General features: G+C 52.3%; 1 protein-coding gene across 1 annotated transcript in view; it reads right to left on the reverse strand.

Annotated features, from left to right (window-relative positions):
- LOC120384671 overlaps window positions 1-15,983 on the reverse strand; it is a 114,663-nt gene extending 98,680 nt beyond the window's left edge. Inside the window, exon 1 of the mRNA XM_039503653.1 lies at window positions 13,383-15,983. Within this exon, the coding sequence (XP_039359587.1) occupies window positions 13,383-15,695 (2,313 nt within the window). The 5' untranslated portion in view covers window positions 15,696-15,983. The remainder of the gene's footprint in view (window positions 1-13,382) is intronic.
- Between the last annotated feature and the right edge of the window lie 1,745 nt (window positions 15,984-17,728).

Raw genomic sequence — 17,728 nt, forward strand, 5'->3', positions numbered from 1 at the left:
TAGCACGAGCTTCCCACATGCCGCTTCAGCCCTGAGCCGATAGGACTCTTCCCCCCGCAGGCCTCCATCTTCGGGATGGGAGGGGAATTCATTCTGTGGCCTATTAAGTCCAGAGTTCCTGGCTGAAAGTGACAACATGCAGGACAACTAGTGCCAGCCCCTGTGTCTGTTTGAGTGATGGCCCCTTGCCCCCTGGGAAATGAACAGAGCCACCCCAAACGCCTGTCACATCAGGGAGCATCCGATCCAGCATTACACACTTGAGACAGGATCAACTTAGGGAAAAATGGAGAACAAGGGGTAGGAAATACACGAGAGGGGTGCAGACAGTAAGTGGGGTGCAGAACCCAGGGGCCCAGCTCACCAGTGCCTGCGGTACAAGCGGATGAGTTTTTACACCCGGATCGGAACAAGAGCATTTTGCACTGAGGCGAACGAGCGCACGAGATGCAGGGGCCCAAGAATTATAAGGAGACCTGGCCTTGCATCCTTATTTTCTGCTGCAGCTAGGTAAGAAACATAAAAGCCCCCCTGCAACCAATACTTCGTAACACAAGTGAGCTGGCTTCTCTCTCTTCCCCACAAGCAGCTACTGACTCAGCCTCTGCCTCTTGCCAGAGGAGTGGCGCTCAGCATCCCAGGCGTCCTGGTGCATCCCATCAACTCTGAGGGATGGGGTGAGATTATGGAGCTGTCATGGCTTTTTCGGCCTGGGAGGATCTGGCGTTTGGAACATCTCCCGTCTCCAGCTGCTAATAGAAAAGGAAAACCCGGCCCACCGCTGGGAGCCTGCCACTAAAGATATAATGTAGCTTTTGTGGGGCTGCTGCTCGGTTCAGAAAAGAGGCCCTGTCCCCAGGCAGGAGCCCGAAGTGAGCACGCGGCCTGGCTCGACAATGACATCACAGGGGGAAGGTCAGTTCTTTCCTTCCATGATGTGAATGGGGGATCTGTCTTCTCCCCACCCAAACACTAAGTCACACAGGACCCATCTGATGGGAGGGCAGCTGGCTAGCAGGGGCTGCAGGGCACTGCTGTCTGACCCAGACTGTTGGGCGTTTCATTTCCTTCCTTCACCACACGTGCCCCCTCCTGCACCCACAGAACATGCTGCAGCCTTCTCCTTTATAGATCCCTAACCAGCCTCCGCACTGAAGAGTCCTTCACTGGAGTCTCCCACTGTAGGGGAGAGCACAGCCCTACATCTGTATGCCCTCATCCCTCCCCGGGCCTTAGGCATTCCACATCTGTACAGCCCTGTCCTCCAAAGGATCCCAGTCTGCCCCACACAGCACTGCTGAAATGCAGCCACCTCTGGGATGGAACAGCACAGCAGGGGCCAGGATGTGAAATCTAGCCAGACACCAGGGCAACCAGCCCTGCTCTTGTAAGAAGTGCCAGAGGACCTCAGTGTAAGGCCCAGGGACAGACAGAAAGTTGCATGGGACACAGTTTATCTGCTGCAGGAGACGGGAGGGCTGAGTCAGCCCTTCTAGGATACAGGGGGTCATTCATTAGCCTCTCTCTCTCACACACAGACACACACTGCCCATAGGAGACAGCTGCCCTCGCTCCAGGGACAGATCCTGCTTTCTGTGCCATAATAAATCCCAGCTCAAGTCCCCAAGACGATGGCGGCGCTTTCACTCTCGTTTGGAATTAGGAAGGGTCGTCGCTGCCTGAGCGGAGACGTGGCCCAGGTGAAGGGGGGTGAATCACTACTACAAGCACCAGGCTTTCAAATCCCTGCCACCCTCCAGTGCTGCCAGCACCACCGAGGGCAGCAGGGCAGGTGCTCTTGCTTGCTTCAGACCCAAATGCCCACGCTTGTCGCTGCATTCTGGGCAAGGGCACCAGAATGCCGGAAAATAGCTGGGCATAGGGCGGTGCTGGGGGAGAGTTGTACATCCAGTACCAAATGGCTCCACAGCATTCACACAGGCTGGCCAGCTCTTTGAGAGGAAGCCACGGCGCCTGACTGCCACTGCGTCCTGGCCCAGCCAGCAGGCCCTGAACCCAAGGTGTGGGAGGGGGAAGCTACCCTGATGTGTGCACATGGCAGCAGCAGCTCCCTTGGCTTGAAGTGGATGTCTCCTCTCTGGAGAGCCCAGGAAAGCCCACAGCAGCACCTTCTCTCATGCAATGGCCCCAAGGTGATGCTTTTGGGGGACTTCCCTGGGCTATGAAAGGAGCCCACAAAACCCCTTCAAAAAAGTTTCTGCACTTTTCCAATAGTTGGGGCCTCTCCACTTCCCTCCAAACTCAGACCTACAGCTGGTGCCCTGCAGCTTGGGCAGCAACCTACATGGGTGGAGGATGCTACCACTCCAGTTTGGTAGCGTTTGCACTGGCGTGAGCACACACAGCACAGGGCAACAGCAAATCGAGCCTCTCACTCTACTCCCAAACAGGGACAGAAACAGGGGAATCTAACCTGCCTTGAGACGGGATCTAGGCAGATTAATCATGAGTATCAAGGAAAGTACAAGTGTGCTGCTGGAACATTCCCAGTTAGAGAGAAGAGCTGCACCGGGGTTCTTTTCATCGTACCTAGCTAAACAAAACCCATGGAAGTGCTACAGAGACGGGGAACCCCAGTTTGTAAGTCACACTGGCACAGCCCACCCACACCAAGAGTTTGTATTGGTGCAGCTACATAGTGGTGAGGAGACCAAGTTTGAGCTTAGACACAGGACAAGAGAGAAAGAGGCGGGTAGACAGCCAGGCACCGTGAAGAGGCAACGCTCTATGCAAGAACTGATGCATGCAGTGCTTCGTTGAAAACGACAAAAAAAATGACAAATGCAGATTCTCCTAGTCGGCACAGTTAAAGCCAGCCTCGTCTTTGGCAGGATCCCCAAGCTGCCAGAGAAGAATGAGGGATTGCAAGTTGTGGGTCTCCTCACTCTGCCACTGCTGGAGGGGTGTGATCGAGCCAGCTGGCAAGTGACTGAGTCAGCACCCGGCCTGGAGGGGATCAGGACTGCAAAGCAATGGGGACCCCTGATATTTTAACAGCTGTTAAAGCAACTAGCCACGGCAGCAGGACAGAGCTGGTGAGAACAAACAAGTGCAAGGGCGAAGGGTCTTTTTTGCAGGGGGAGGGGGTGGGGAGATGGGTGCAGGGGCAGGGTTTGCTAGAGGAAGCTAAGGACAGAAGTCTTAGCCTGTGCCCTGTCTGAGGTCAGGACACTTAGCCCTGATTTGTCCCTGGCCCCCTGCTTACTCTGCACAACACCAACACCAGCTGGCTGGTCAGCAGGTGACACTGAAACAGCTGATCAGAAAGAGCTGAGAGCTAGAGGGATGGGATAGCCCAGAAGGGTGTACGTTTACAGTTCAGCTATGTACATACCAAACGCTGGATGCCCACGGACAAACACTCCGTGACCTCATCTGCAGGAAAAAGCAAGAGGCACATTTTCCTAGTGTTGTTTCTTTGTTTGCCCTCTGGCAACAGGATCCAACAGGAGGCTGTGCCCCGAGACATGAAGTCATAATATGATTCTATTGCCACCTCGGAGTCTGACTCGAGATTGCAGCTAAATGCCAAACAAGTTCATTTTTAGTGGCTGCAGGGTTTGTCTCCCAGAACTGCTGAATACCTGATCTTCAAAGGGAAGCTCTATCCACAAAGTCACTTCTTACATATGGAAATCTAGCAAGCCCCTATTCGCTTAAAAGTCATGGGTCTGATTCAGATCTCACTTGCACTCTGATGTTACCCCATTGATTTCAGTTGAATTCATCACAATTTACACTGCTGCAGAATCAGAGCGAGAAGAATCAAGCTCATTTTAAACAACACTGTCCTTAGTTGCACTAGCAGCATCACCCAAGATTATTGAAACTGGAAATTAAAACTAAAACTAAACCCATTTTCACCATGCCTCGTTTCATTTCCCCATTTCTGCCAATTCCAACAATGCAAATATAGACTAGCCCATTTATTGTTTACAATCCATTTCTCGTAGATGCTGCACTGTTTGGGTTGCAAACCGAAGACATTTCCATTAGTTAGTAGGGCTGGGTTTTTTAAGTCTAAGTTTAGGATCCTAACCTCCAATACCTGACAAGACAGTGTCCCATTAAATGGAACCCATCATGCCCAGGCCAGTTTTCCTGTTCCTCACAGGAGAGGCTTCCGAACTCATGCACTAAGCAAGAGATTCCCATAGTCTCTCCCAGCAATGCACTCAGTTTTAGCCCATGGGCTTGGCTTGGCTAGTTAGTAGGTTGGATTGGTTTCAGAGAAGCCCCTGTTCTTTTTGGTTGAAGGAGATCAGCTACACTGTAGTCAGAAGTATCAGATTCTTGCCAGGTGTTTTGTTGGGCGTTGTTGTTTTTTAAAAGGGAAAGGCTGCAAACTCCAACATGACCCACAATGTTGACAGTGCCCATGAAAAAGGTTTGTTTAGAAGACTGTAGGGGAAAGAACTGACACCTTCCTGGCAGCGTTGTGACCCCAATCGCATCCCCATTCTGCTAGTATGAAAGAACCACTAAGTGTCCAAAGCACAGCGAACGCCCAAAGAAGCCCATTGGTGTTTAACGTTTGGGGGCAGAGACATTAACAAAAGTAGGGACTTGGTTCATTTATAAACACACACTTTAAAAGGGATGCTTGAAAACTTGTGTAAGTGCCCAGTTCTCTAGACAGATTTTTCTTCATTTTCCATGATTCAAACCCTAACAATCCAGCACAAAGAGGGTCTGATTATGATCTCGTTTACACCAGTTCAGCACCATTGACTCCAATAGAGTGGCTCCTGATTTACATAGCTGCAAATTCAGAACCCCCACTCAACCAGAACTCTGTTTTCTTTGTTAAATGCTACAGTGACGCAGGAATATACTTCCAGACCAAGGCAATGGGCCACGAATCAGATTAAAAATACCTAGATTAACTGGACCAACAGGTTGAAATCCAGGCTGAGATCTCTCAGCCTTTCATCCTCCTGGGGTAATGGAGTTCCATGCAGTTTAGTGTGAGGAAGTCTTCCGAGTGGATACTCTGGGAACGATTCTGAGGGCATGGGTCCAGGGACAAGAAACACTGGAACAGGCACTGCAAATGAGAGCTTCCCAAAGGAAGGGGAGGCCACTAGGATGCAAATTTGGCAAACCATTGAGAAATGTCTGAACATTATGAAAGACAACAACAATGTTGCTTGCCATGCAACAGGACTCTATATGCAAGTTGCTGGCAGAGTTTTGAACATTTGCAGACCCTCTCAGTGTGTCTATATGTACCATGAATATACAAGCATGTGACTGGTCTTTTTGTATTACAGTAGCACTTATGCCTTGATATCAGTTGCGGCCTTACCATGTTAGGTGCTGTATAGACACACTGCAAGAGAGAGTCCCTGCCCTGAAGACTACAATCTAACAAGACAAAGGAAATATCGTCATCCTCCTTTTACAGATGAGAAACCGAGGCACTGATATTAAGCGACTTGCCCAACGTCACACAGATGGCAGCAGAACCCATATTTGTCAGCCCCAGTCCTTTGCCACAAGAACACCTTGCTTCGACAAGAAGAAGAATTTTACATGCACTTGTTCCACACTGAAACATTGACAGGTGCAAAACCTTGGACGGGTCTGAGCAAACTGCAGGGACAGACAAACCAGGCAGATAAGCATCTCCCTAGCCTGAGTGTGCAAGTGCAGAACGTGCGAGAGCACACATCTGCATGGCCTCAACCACTTAGCTAGAAAGCCCCACGTGCGCAATTTTAGAGGCCTCTTTTAAAATAATAAAAAATAATAAAAAGTGGCTCAGAAAGTCAAGCCACGCTGTAGTCACACCGTTTCTCAGCCCACTCATCCTGGGCAGGTGAGCTATTCATTTTGTCATTCGGATCAAGTAGACCGTGCTTAGGCTCTTAAGTTTCTGTGACAGTTTTACAAAGCTGCAGTATATAATGTATATGATGGGTGCAGGTACGTGCCAGTAAAGGGAGCAGACCTGCTTTGATGAGCTAGGAGATGTAGGGTAATTGACTCCATTGCCAAACGATCAAGACCAAAACTCACTATGTAATTATTTTCCCTTCGCCATCACTGATCCAGCAGCTTCCCCAGTCAAACACCAGAGTCAGGCACAGGAACTGTTATCCAGATTGAAAGTAGCGATGATGATCCAATCCCAAACCCAGTTGGTTCCTCTTTAGCGAGATGCGCCCTGCTATATGTGGACATAGTGCAGTGTAACAAGTCAGTGCGTCATTCCCAGAGTCATAGAACACTTCACAGCAAATATAGCGAGCTGAAAACCAAGTGCTAGACAACAGGCTGCCTCTGTAAACTATTAAGAGCTGCTTAATGTAGATCCTTAAAAAGCAGGCAGCCCAGTCTATCCACACAGTCAAGGTACCTGAGTTGATCAGCACCACAAAGCTCAAAAAAACCCAAAAAACAAACAATCAATCACTGGATTTGGAGAGCACACCTGAGGCATCAAAGCTTCTGCCACACAAGATATCTGCTCCTTCTAGTCAAAAAAAGAGGCTCCTTCTGTACCTTTAAATATTTGCTTTTGATGCCTGCAGTATCTATAAATACTAAACTCTAGGCAGTCAGTTTTTTTAGAAAAGTCAAGTCACATGCACGATTGTCTCATGTGGTGTGTGAGGAACAAGGAACAGAGCTACCCGTTACCCTTCTTTGGTCTTGTTCATAACCCCAACGTGCTGCTCAATACTTACAGAACCAGCACTGCCTCAACATATCCCCTCTAAGCACAGCCTCTGAGAGCAGAGACAGCCAAGTGGGAGGAATTACTAGATAACGAGATTAAGATGTGGGAGTCAAAGGGAAGTGAAGGAATCCCCAAAAACGCTAGTTTTTAAATCCTTCTTTCACTCTAGACCTAGATCCTATGGGGATTAGGATCTTACTTTAGATTCTAGAATAGGCTGCAAGTCACAGACAGGGCCGGCTCTAGGTTTTTTGCCGCCCCAAGCAAAATATTTGCCACCCCAAACTCAGGCTCAAATGACCCCTCTCACTCCCTGTTGTGTCTCTACAGTCCTCAGAGTAGCTGGGCCCAATTTTCCAAACCGCGTATCTGAAAATCATTTGTGCCTGCACACATGGTAACTGCGTGTGCTAATGGCCAGGCCTGAATCCAACATGCCACACATATGACAGTCACATGTATGTAAGTCTGGTGCACTAAGGCACCTATAGTTACACACACAATCCAGCCAAATCGGGCCCTTTGTGCCCTTGTAATACAGCACTATTAAGAGTGCTCTACACTTGGTATATTGCATGCAGAGATGGTATGCCCAGCTATGGGTCTGCCATTAAAGAGACAGCTGCACTACAGTTAACACTATTGCCTATACCAGCATTCCTCCAAGCGGCAGCTAGTTGCTGCTCTGCAGCACTTCCTGCTGAAGTGAACATCACCAGTCTCTCCAGATGCTCTTTTTCAGTGGCCTGTTACCCCCCCTGACCTTCAGGCCTCCCATCTGTACTGTACCACGATGCTTCTTCCTGCAGACACTTAAGCTTGTGAGCTGCCGTATATCACACCAGACAGCAGCAGAGCCTTTAGTCTAATGCCAGACATTGTCCTTGCAAAGGAGGGACTGGGCAATTCTGCAAACAGCCCAACAGCATCAGCAAAGGAATGCAGGGATGCTTGAGGAGTGCCCTTGATTAACAAGGTCACAGGCAGCTTAGGAGAGTTACAACATCCCAGCTGAAATGTTGGCCTGCAGCCCTTCCCGGCCCAGAAGACTGAACTTAAAGGGACGGGGTCAAGTGACTTAGGCCCAAAATTATACCCAACTTGCACATGAACACCCTCCCCTCCCCCCAGGTATTCATTGATTTGTGACGCTTTCAGGAGAAGGGAGATGAGCCACCCAATAATCTGGAAGGCGAGGACCAAGGCAAATAGCACAGCAGGGTAGTCAGCAAATTTCAATGCAAGCCACAGATAAGTAGCGGGGAGACAGAGGTTGGGAAATGAGCGAGAGGCCAGACTCAGGTTACTGAGAACAGGCTTGTTTGCGGTGTTGTAAGCCTGGCTAAAAACTCTGACTGCAGAGGCTAAACACCCAAGGGCTTGGAGAGGCTCATTTTAAATTCACAGTTCTCTTAGCAGTAAATCAGAAAAGAAAAAACAAAAACCCAACCATTGCTCTCAATTGTGGATCCCATAGAAATAATGCAGCTTTCTCCACCCCTGCAGAGGCCAGGACACAAAGACAACTCCCTGGAGTTGTCTTTATGCAGTCAGCGATGCCGATGCGCACAGAAAGACAAGGGGTTACTTGGACCAAGGCTGCTGACTGAAGAGCAGCTGTCAAACAAACAGCAGCAGAGGACAAGCCAGAATCATTTCAGTATTGAAGGCCTCTAAGAAGATACCACAATAAAGAATCTGCTAGAGAAATATCTGGCTGTGTCTTTTAAAATGGCAGTTTTGTATCATGACTCTGTCGTTACAAGGAGTTTAATGAATGGCAAGTGTACTCCTGTTAGATTTCTGCAACTGTTGCATATGGAACCATAGTACTGTTGCCAGTTATTCCTGTTGGGATTCTGCAAGATTAGAACCTGTCACCCTTTTCATTCTCAGCACACAATTCTCAAGGCAAGAGGAGATTCTTCTTCTATATTGCTAGCCTGGCCTCATTCATTAGGAGCTCGTTCCCCACCACTTGACAAAAGTGCACAGTGCGGAGGCTTCTTTCACAGCCACCATCTCCAATTCAGGAGTCATTCACAATTGCAGGCTCAGCTGGCAATAACTGCCCCAGGAAGGGTAGGAGACAGGCAGCTCAGCACAACAGCCAGCTACAATAACCTTTTGTTCTCTAATCCACACCAGCAGCACATACAGCAAAGACTGAGGAGTGATTTGACCAGAGAATAACACAGAAAGGCTCCTTGTCACCTCAGACAAAGAGTAGATCCCATTGCTCCTGCAGGATACAACATACCCAGGAACTCTGAGGAGAATGTGCCCTGCCCTCTCTTTTATATATAGGGGCGTGTCAGAGGTGGAGCTAAAGGCCTTGTCCCACCCAGCACACACCTGAGCCCACCTAGGCCTGGTGAGAAAGTATGAAAGGTCAGTTTCCCTCTTTCTGTCACCTAGGGCTGTAGGAGACACCTGAGGCATAACACCTGCCTTCTCAGGCTGCTACAGGAGAAGGAGCTGGTCCTATTAGTATCTTACTGGAGTTTGTTCAGCAAACTAGTGAGTGAATTTATGCAGGAAAGTCACTCTGGGGATAAACCCTAACTCTGAAGCTTGCGTAGTTCTGGCTCTAACAACTCCCCCCCAACAACCGTGTTCCCCCACTCAGTGTTTAACCCCCACCCCCCAGACCTATGCACACTAAGGGGTTTGGGTTTGCTGGATGTAGAAAAAATAAATAGAGCCCAAAAGGCGGAGCTACAGGGAATCGTGGGAAATACCTTATGGAACATATTGTCCAACCCCCTTTTTGGGGAGGGGGAGGCTTTTCCCCACTGTATAGTCAAGTGCTTTGGTGTGTCTGGTTTTAAAGGAGGGAAGTTAGCAAAAACTGGCACCGAGGGCTTTGTGATGAAGGGTAAAGAGCCCTTACTGGGCTACTAGCCACAAGAACCCTTGAATGTGTGAGCGGCAGCTGAGAGGAAGAAGAGATTTCTCCCATTAGTTACATTAGGCAAATGTACCCAGTCCTGTTTTAAATAAACCTGAATCCCAGCCTTACCGAAGGCTAATACGAACTTGGGGAGAGTCAAAGGCAACAGGGACTAGTAGAGAGTTGCTGTCCCAAACCGCAATGAAGGAAAAGCAAAGAGCATTAACAATCAAATGGGGCTGAAATTGCAATGCCCCACATAAGCAAATCTATTCAAAGCATCTGTGTTGGGGGCTGCCCCAGGGTGCCCAGCATAACAGCTAGTTACATCGCTCATTAGCAAGCCATGTAACAAGAGAGAGGAATTGAATAGCATCTGCTCTAAGCCTCGAACACCCTCCTCGCACAGACCTTCTGGGCTAATCCCATCTTCCCAACACACACTTCTTTCTTTCACTTCCTCACACAAAAGATTCTCCGAGCCATTCAGATTTGGGACAGGGCTTCAGACAAGAGAGCCAAAGTGGATATTTTTTTCAAGGCCCATCTCTGAGCAGATACTTTCCCCTTTGCCAAAACAAGCCTGCTGCACTGTTCAGCTGAAACAGTGGAATTCCAGGAGAGGGAGGGAAGGAGGTGAAATCACAGGGGCTTTATGTGTTGTCCTGCGGCCCTACTGCAGGCTTCCACAGGGTGCCGAGGGTTTTCTTTGATTACTAAAATGATGAGCACAGCATATCACCTGAGCATTGGGTTAGTGCTCTGGTGGCAGGGAGCCATTAAAAGGCTTAAGAAATATGTAGCTTTTGGGTTGCAGATAACAAACGCTGCAGGAAACTCAGGAAACAGATGCGAGTGTCTAACGCTGACATTCGAGTGATGACAGAAGCGCTCTGGAATAGTTCATATGTCAGTAAAACACCCCAGCAGCACCTGTTCCCAGTCCAAATGGCACTAATGTAAAGTACCCTTGGACCCGTGATATTACCCAGCGCAAGAAAATAAAGCCCAGTGGAGGGAAATAGCCGCAGACAGCATTTAAAGGGGAAGTGCACCCAGCTGCGGAAGAAACATCTCCTTCAGAGTGAGGGATGAAAAGGGGGTTTGGTTGCTGTGGTTCACCCTGTACAGCCCAATCCTGCAACATAAGCTCACACGAGTAATTCTGTTCCAGGCAGCGGGGTAGCTCACGTGACTCCCGGGCACTCCAGAGGCCAAGGGTTGTAAGAACAGGCCTTTTGCAGCTACCTCTTTAATGGAGGGGCTTTAACTCTCACATCAACCAAACAATGGGATATAGAAAGGAAGGCTCTTCACTCATCTATATCTCCTTATGCTCTGCTGCGTTCTAGCAGCTGCACGAGTGTCTCCTACTACAGTTACTGCCGCAGGCCTGGGATTCAAGGGGAGCGTGTGAATGAACTCTCTGGAGACAGGAATATTCTCAGCTGAGTTACCTGCTTTGGGAGCCAACTCTGAGTTTCAGCGAAATCAACGAGAGGTTTGCTATTGGATTCAACGGGACATGGGTTTGGACCTTTTATGTACAGTGTAATCTCAATTTCAACTGTGAAATCCTGAGTTATCACCCGCATTGAGTTAGTACCATTTGATCCGGGAGTCTCATGTTTCCCAGTCCCCACCATCGCACACACAATGTGTCAGACATGAGCATAACTCACAAAGTGATTAACAAGGGTGGCTTCTAGCCATGCTCTGCCAATCGGCATGTAACTCGCAAAGAAATAATCTGCATTGAGGAATGATCTGCATTGAGATCAGGTCACTCTGGCTTGCACTGATGTAGGAAGGGAGCCAGGGGAAAACTGAAAAGAGTGACTTTCGGAGGATTCCTGTCTCTGGTGCCAATCAAACTCACATCTCCATCCTGGAATTCTCAAAGCAGGCACTGTGCTCTGAACCTCTGACTCGTTCAGCTGTCACCCAGCGAGCCCAAAGGGAAAGACTTGTGGATTTGGCAGCTTGACAGCTTAAGGAGCAGCATCCCTTTGCTTCGAAGCCAGTGAGACTCCACTTTGAACACAGCGCCCATGCTCCAAATGAGCCCATCTGAAAACCGTACTTCAACCAGCCACAGGGGAGAAGAAAAAAGGAGTCCCGAGTTGGAGAGACTGTGGTGCATTTCTAAAGAAAATGTCAATGCTTCGAGAACAAATGCCGGCTATGAACAAAATCTGAAGATTTTCAGAACTGATTAGTCCTTTTGGATGTCTTCATTTTTGGGGCACCAACTTGAGATGCTTTAAAGGCTCCTGATTTTCAGATAGCGCTGAGCACCCAACTTCTGAAACCAGGTCCCTTTAAAGTCAGGCATCTCTAGTTGGGCCCTCCAAAAATCTTTCCCTTTTGAGCAAAGGCATTAATGAAATTCCCCTTCCTAACAAGAGCGAGGAGGACAGTTTATGAAACATAGGCATGGGCCTTCCCTTGTATGAGTGAACTTTCTGGGGTTCTCCTTCAGCAACAACACACGGCACCCCTATACCACCTTCCCACCGGAGGGTCTCAAAGCACATTCTGTAATTTAGCTAAGCCTCACAGCACACCCGTGAAGTAATTATAAGGACTCAATTATCCCCATTTTACAGGGGTATCAATGAAGGCAACCAAAGCCAAATAGAGACTCCCAGTCCTGCTTTTAAACTACAACATGCGTGTGCACACAGCATTTATTTTGTAATGAGTACTATCAAAAATTCAAACAGGATCCCATTCCTGCTGACAGAAAAGTAACCTCCAGGCAGGCAAATGGCCAATTTTCAAAGCAACCTGTCCTTGCTGCACCTAGACACTGACTGCCTGCATCTTAGTAGATGTCGCTGTTCTGGGTGCAGGCCACTCGGAAAGCAACCCCTGGACGATCAAGGTTTAAATGACTATTATTTTCAATCCGGCGCTCTTATTCGATGGGACCCACTGGGAATCTATTAGGAGCTGCTGCCCCGCTAAAAGGGGGATGGAACCACTGATGAGAATGAAATAGGTTTCCCTAATCTTAGCAGCATGAAGGCAGGTGCCCTTTATAAAGGATAATCCCATCAGCTTCCCCTGTTCCTGCACAGCTGATGGGCAAAGAATAAAGGCTCATTCTCAGAGGGGAAAAGCAAACCAGGTTGGGAATGTCGCCCTGTCCTCTCCTCCTCCCCGCACCCAAAAAAGAGAGTCTGGACATCCGTTTCCCATCTGGTGGAAGGACTTGAGTTCCTCTTACGAGACACTGTTTTGATTGGGATTCTTAGGAAAACAAAGTTAGCTGGATAACTTTCCTCTGAGTCGGAGGCTCCTCTCTCTGCTAGCTGGCGGAATTTCCCATGGGGCTTGTCTGCTGTGAACAGGCCTGTTCCTTTAAAGCTCTGCTGGCTGGAGTACAGGGAGACAGACATGTCTCTGACCAGCCAGAGAGTGGCAGCTGTGACATTCACCACTGAGAAGGGTACAAGACCAGGATTTCCCCACTTTGGCAGACTCAGGTCCAAGCCAACCCCACCGCCGCAGACTGAGCCCTTGCTTTCTTAACAAGCCAGCTCTTGGCTGGCCATAGCTCTTCTGGAGTGACTCCATTTTTTAGCTAGGAGGCCAGCGACCCCAAACCAGTTTGCCAAAAAGCACCCTGCTTAGCGTTTACCTCCTGAATCAGACACAACAGAAGAAACTTGGTCAATGACCCCATTGTAAAACCAATGCCACTGAAACCAAAGCATCCAGCTTCCCCTGCCTCACCAAGGGCACTCAATGGAGAAAGGCGTGAACGTTGTCCCTTACCTTTGGGAGACTGGCTGGGGGCGCCACAGCCAGAAAGTCTGGAGGTGTCATGCTTTTGCCAGCAAGCACCACCGCCCCACATTCTCCACATGCTCCAATGGTCAGTTGTTTGCCATCATCCACCAGTAAGCTGTTGGCCATGCGGAGGGTGTACAGAAACACAGGGAGCCGGGCAACCTGTACTGCTTTTAATCCAAGGCATCGCTGCTTCTCCTGCCGACAGAAGAAGCACACGAAGGTCTCCACTTTGTACTGCCTGGACCAGGCGCTGCTGGGATGGTGGGAATTCCTGCTTTCGTGCTGCAGCCACTGGCCTAGGAGGTCATGGTAGCAGAGCACGCAGGTAGCCACCAACCCAGTGGAGTCTGCAGGCCTGGCCCTGGGGGCCGGGGGGTAGACGGTGAGGAAGGGGAAGAAAGGCTCCTTCTCCCCAAAGCGCCCTGGCGGGTTGATGTTGAGCTGGAACTCTTTGCCGGCTCCCAGCTCAGCTCCGCAGATGTAACAGACAGAGGCAGGGCCTGACGTGGCCGAGGGGTGCATGCCAGTGCTGCTGGGATCCCCGGTGGAGAAGACCTGGTGATACCTCCCCAGGAAGCTCTGCACCGAGGTGATGAGCTCCTCGTTGCGGCACGCCCGGTACATGGCCCACAGGTCCTGCAGCACCCCATAGCACTTCCTGCAGCTGCGCACCTCCCCATGCTTGTTCAGCCCCTTGGAGCTGGGAGGGCAAGGCAGGTGGCTGAGAAAGGGGAAGTGCATGGTGCTTTTAGCATTGCCATTAGTGATCTTAGCAGAGACCGGCCTGGCCTCCTTGCTACAATCCTCCCCACAGAGGTAGCAGGCTTCCTGCAGCAGGGCAGGGGCACCCTCCTCTTTCTGGGCCCTCCGCCCTTTGGGGGGCATGCCCACTGCGCTGGCATCCAGCGGCACCACGTAGAGCCTCTGCAGGACCGGCACGCTGGCCACCTCGAAGCTCTGCCACTGCTGCATGAGGGAGGTGAAGCAGCAGGAGCAGACCAGGGTGCTGCCCGCCGGGCTGATGGGCAGGGCCCCCAGGGGTGGACTGTGCAGCCACAGGAAAGGGAAGAAGGGGGCCTTGGAGGTCTTCTCCTGTTTCTGCACATGGATCTGGTGCTGGCCCGCCGGGGACAAGGGGCTGCCGCAGATGTAGCAGACGGTGCCCGGCGGGGGTGCTGGTGCCCAGGGCGGCTTGGGCAATGCCAGGGCGCGGGCGTTCTCCGGCCTGCTGGGGGCTCGGCAGGGCCCCTGCCTCTCCTCGTCGCTGGTGATGTTGATCTCGCTCTCCTCTGAGGAGCCGTAGGCCGGGACCCGCTTGCCCATCAAGTCGCCACCCCCCGGGGCAGACTCAGGTGCCCGGCCGGAGGCCGCCGCTTTGAAGGCATCGGGCAGGGCTGCTGCGCCCTGGCCCCCTCTCCAGCTGCTCCGGACGCTGCCGGGGGCATCGGCCGGCCAGTGGCGCCGCCGTCGCCTCCTCCTCCCCCCAGCCAGCCCATTGTCCTGCGGCACAGGTGCCTCGTCCGGGGCTGGGGGCGCCTGGCCGTGCCACTCGCGGGGGCGGCTGCCCATGGGCGCGCCTGGCACCGGCCGCTCGGCGGCCCCGTTGGCTGCGCCCGGCTGGCGCAGCAGCTGCAGCCCCGCGGCTTGGCTCAGCGGCTCTGGGGCCGGGCAGCAGCCGGGGCTCCTGGCGCTCCTGTCCCGGCCGGGGGCGTGGAGCTGCAGCTCGGGCTCGGAGAGCTGGTCGGTGTCCGAGAGGGAGGACAGGTCGGAGTCTCCGCCGCTTGCGCCGGGATCCTCCTCCTCCTCCTCCTCGGGGGGCTGGCTGCTGCTGCTGCCCCCCAGGCTGAGCCTCCGCTGCTCGTCCAGGGCGTAGGAGAGGTTCCACTCCTGGGGGCCCCTGCGGAGCCCGGCGCCCGCCGCCGCCTCGCACTGGTAGGGGCGCTTGAGCCAGTACATGCGCTTCTCCACCGGGGTCCGGCTGCGCTCGAACGCGTCCCACTGCTCGCCCAGGAAGCAGCGGCAGACGGCGCACACCAGGGCGCAGCCCTCCGGGGTCACCTCCAGGGCCCCCGGCGCCGGCTCCTGGTGCTGCAGGAAGGGGAAGAAAGGCTGGTTCTCCCGGGGCTGCTTCACCTGCAGCTTCAGCTCCTTGCCGCGCCCGATCCCCCCGCCGCAGATGAAGCAGCAAAGCGCCGAGGGGGGCTCGGCGCTGGAGCTGCCGGAGGCGATCGCGGCCATCAGCCGCTGCTTGCGGGAGATCGGCGCCTCCTTCTCCAGCGCTGGGTGGTCGCTCATTTTGCACCCGGGGCGCCTCGGCGGCGGCTGGGCTCGCGGCTGCCTGCTCCCCGGGGCTGCGCTTTCATCGTGCTGCCCAGCCGCGTTCACGGACGGGCCATGCTCCCACTCGCTGTGCAAAAGTTGGTCCAACTTTGGGTGCGATCAGCGCCCCATGGCAGGGCTGGAGGGGGCAGGGGGGTCGCTGCGGAGCGGAGCCCGGGAAGGCGCCGCGGGACGGGCTGGAGCCGCCTGGCAGCTGGGAGCTAAGAGCTAACTTTGTCCGTACGTGTCTCGTGCAAAGTTGGGCTGCGAACTCGGCAGCGCCATCTCCGCAGCGCGGTGGGTCACTTCGCTCCCACCCCCAGCAGCTGCTGCTGCCCCAGCCAGACACCCGCCCCACGGCTCGGGGCTGCAGCTCCCCCCTCTCACGCGCTCCCGGCCATCCCCCCGGAGGGAGGAAAAGCCACCCGGTAACCCGGCTCTGCCTGCCGGGCCGCCCACTGAGCGCACAGCCCCGTATGCGCCTGCCAGAGCCTTGGCCACTGATTGGAGTTGGAAGGAATCTCGCTGCTGCAGGCGGAGGAAGCTGGCGAAACCACACACCTCTGTGCACTGGCTCGCCCGGAGCCCCGGCTCGGCGAGTCTCCAGCGCCAGGCTGCCTTGGGCCGGGGCAGGAAGAGGAGTTGCAAAACTGGGTAGATTTTGCTCTGGCAGGTTTGCGCATTTACCCACGTGTGGTTGGGGGCTGGGAAGAAGTTTCCAGGATGGCTGCTGAGTGGGAGGCCCATTGCCCTGTTAATTCCCCCTGCAAGAGAATCGAGCTCTTAACTCCCCCCGCCCCAACACACACACACGATTATCTACTGCTAATTCTATGGTCAACCTCTTGTCTCCGGCCCCTTTGAGACCGTTGTGCCGATTCCCCCCGAGCGAGGAGCTTCCCAACTCAGTCAGAGCTTTGATCCAGAGCAGCCAGAGGGCAGCGCCAGACAGAAGCTGCGTGGGCATAGCAGCAGGAGACAGCCCTGAGCCCATTGTGTGAGCTCTCCCCTCTGGGCCCAGCAGGGCGCCCATGGGTGCTGTGATACCCAGCACCACCCTGAAGCCTCACACTGACTGCCTGGGGGCATGCTGGGTCCCAGGGCACCTTGCATAAGAAAATACCACCCAGATTTTATACAGGGCGTTACATCAAGCAATAACCCAATACTAGCTTTGGTAATTAGCCCCACTACTTAATATGTACCTACAGTTGCAATCAGAGACAGCATTTCCTTTCCCTATTAGTCCTAACATGCTGTGTAGTGTTCCTGTGCACTGTTAAACAATGGATGTGATCCAAGCCAGAGCTAGCTGCATTGCAGTGATGCCTGAATGAAGCCTTGAATAACCTGACCTACCTGAGGGGGCATTATGAGGTTTAATGCTTGTAAAGCAATTTGGTGTCCTTGACTAATAGGCACTGCAGAAATGCAACGTGTTATTACATTCAGAAACAACTAACACTGGCTTTAGTCAACCACCCAAGCAACCAGCACAGGTTTGCAACTAAAAAATGTTCTGGAAACCTTCAAGATGCTTCAGCGTTGTCACTGAGGATGTGTGTGCATGCACTAGGGGAGCAAAGGTAGCTCCAAGTGGTTCTACTTCAGGTGTTTAAATTTCCTACCATGTATAAAGGCCTGCAAAGTGCGGTGCGCTCTGCACTTCCATGGATGTCACTGGTAAAGAGTATCAGAGGGGTAGCCGTGTTAGTCTGGAAGCAGCAAAGAATCCTGTGGCACCTTATAGACTAACAGACGTTTTGCAGCATGAGCTTTCATGGGTGAATACCCACTTCTTCTTGCATTCGAAGAAGTGGGTATTCACCCACGAAAGCTCATGCTGCAAAACGTCTGTTAGTCTATAAGGTGCCACAGGATTCTTTGCTGCTTCTACTGGTAAAGAGGAGGTGCTGCTCATCACCTTGCAGAGACTCCTTGGAAGAATCAGGTGCTCAGGACCTCTCAAGATCAGGCCCAAGGTATGTAAGTTGCCATCAATAGGTAGC

The sequence above is a fragment of the Mauremys reevesii genome, linkage group 16 (assembly GCF_016161935.1).
Source record: "Mauremys reevesii isolate NIE-2019 linkage group 16, ASM1616193v1, whole genome shotgun sequence".
Taxonomy (NCBI): Eukaryota; Metazoa; Chordata; order Testudines; family Geoemydidae; genus Mauremys; species Mauremys reevesii.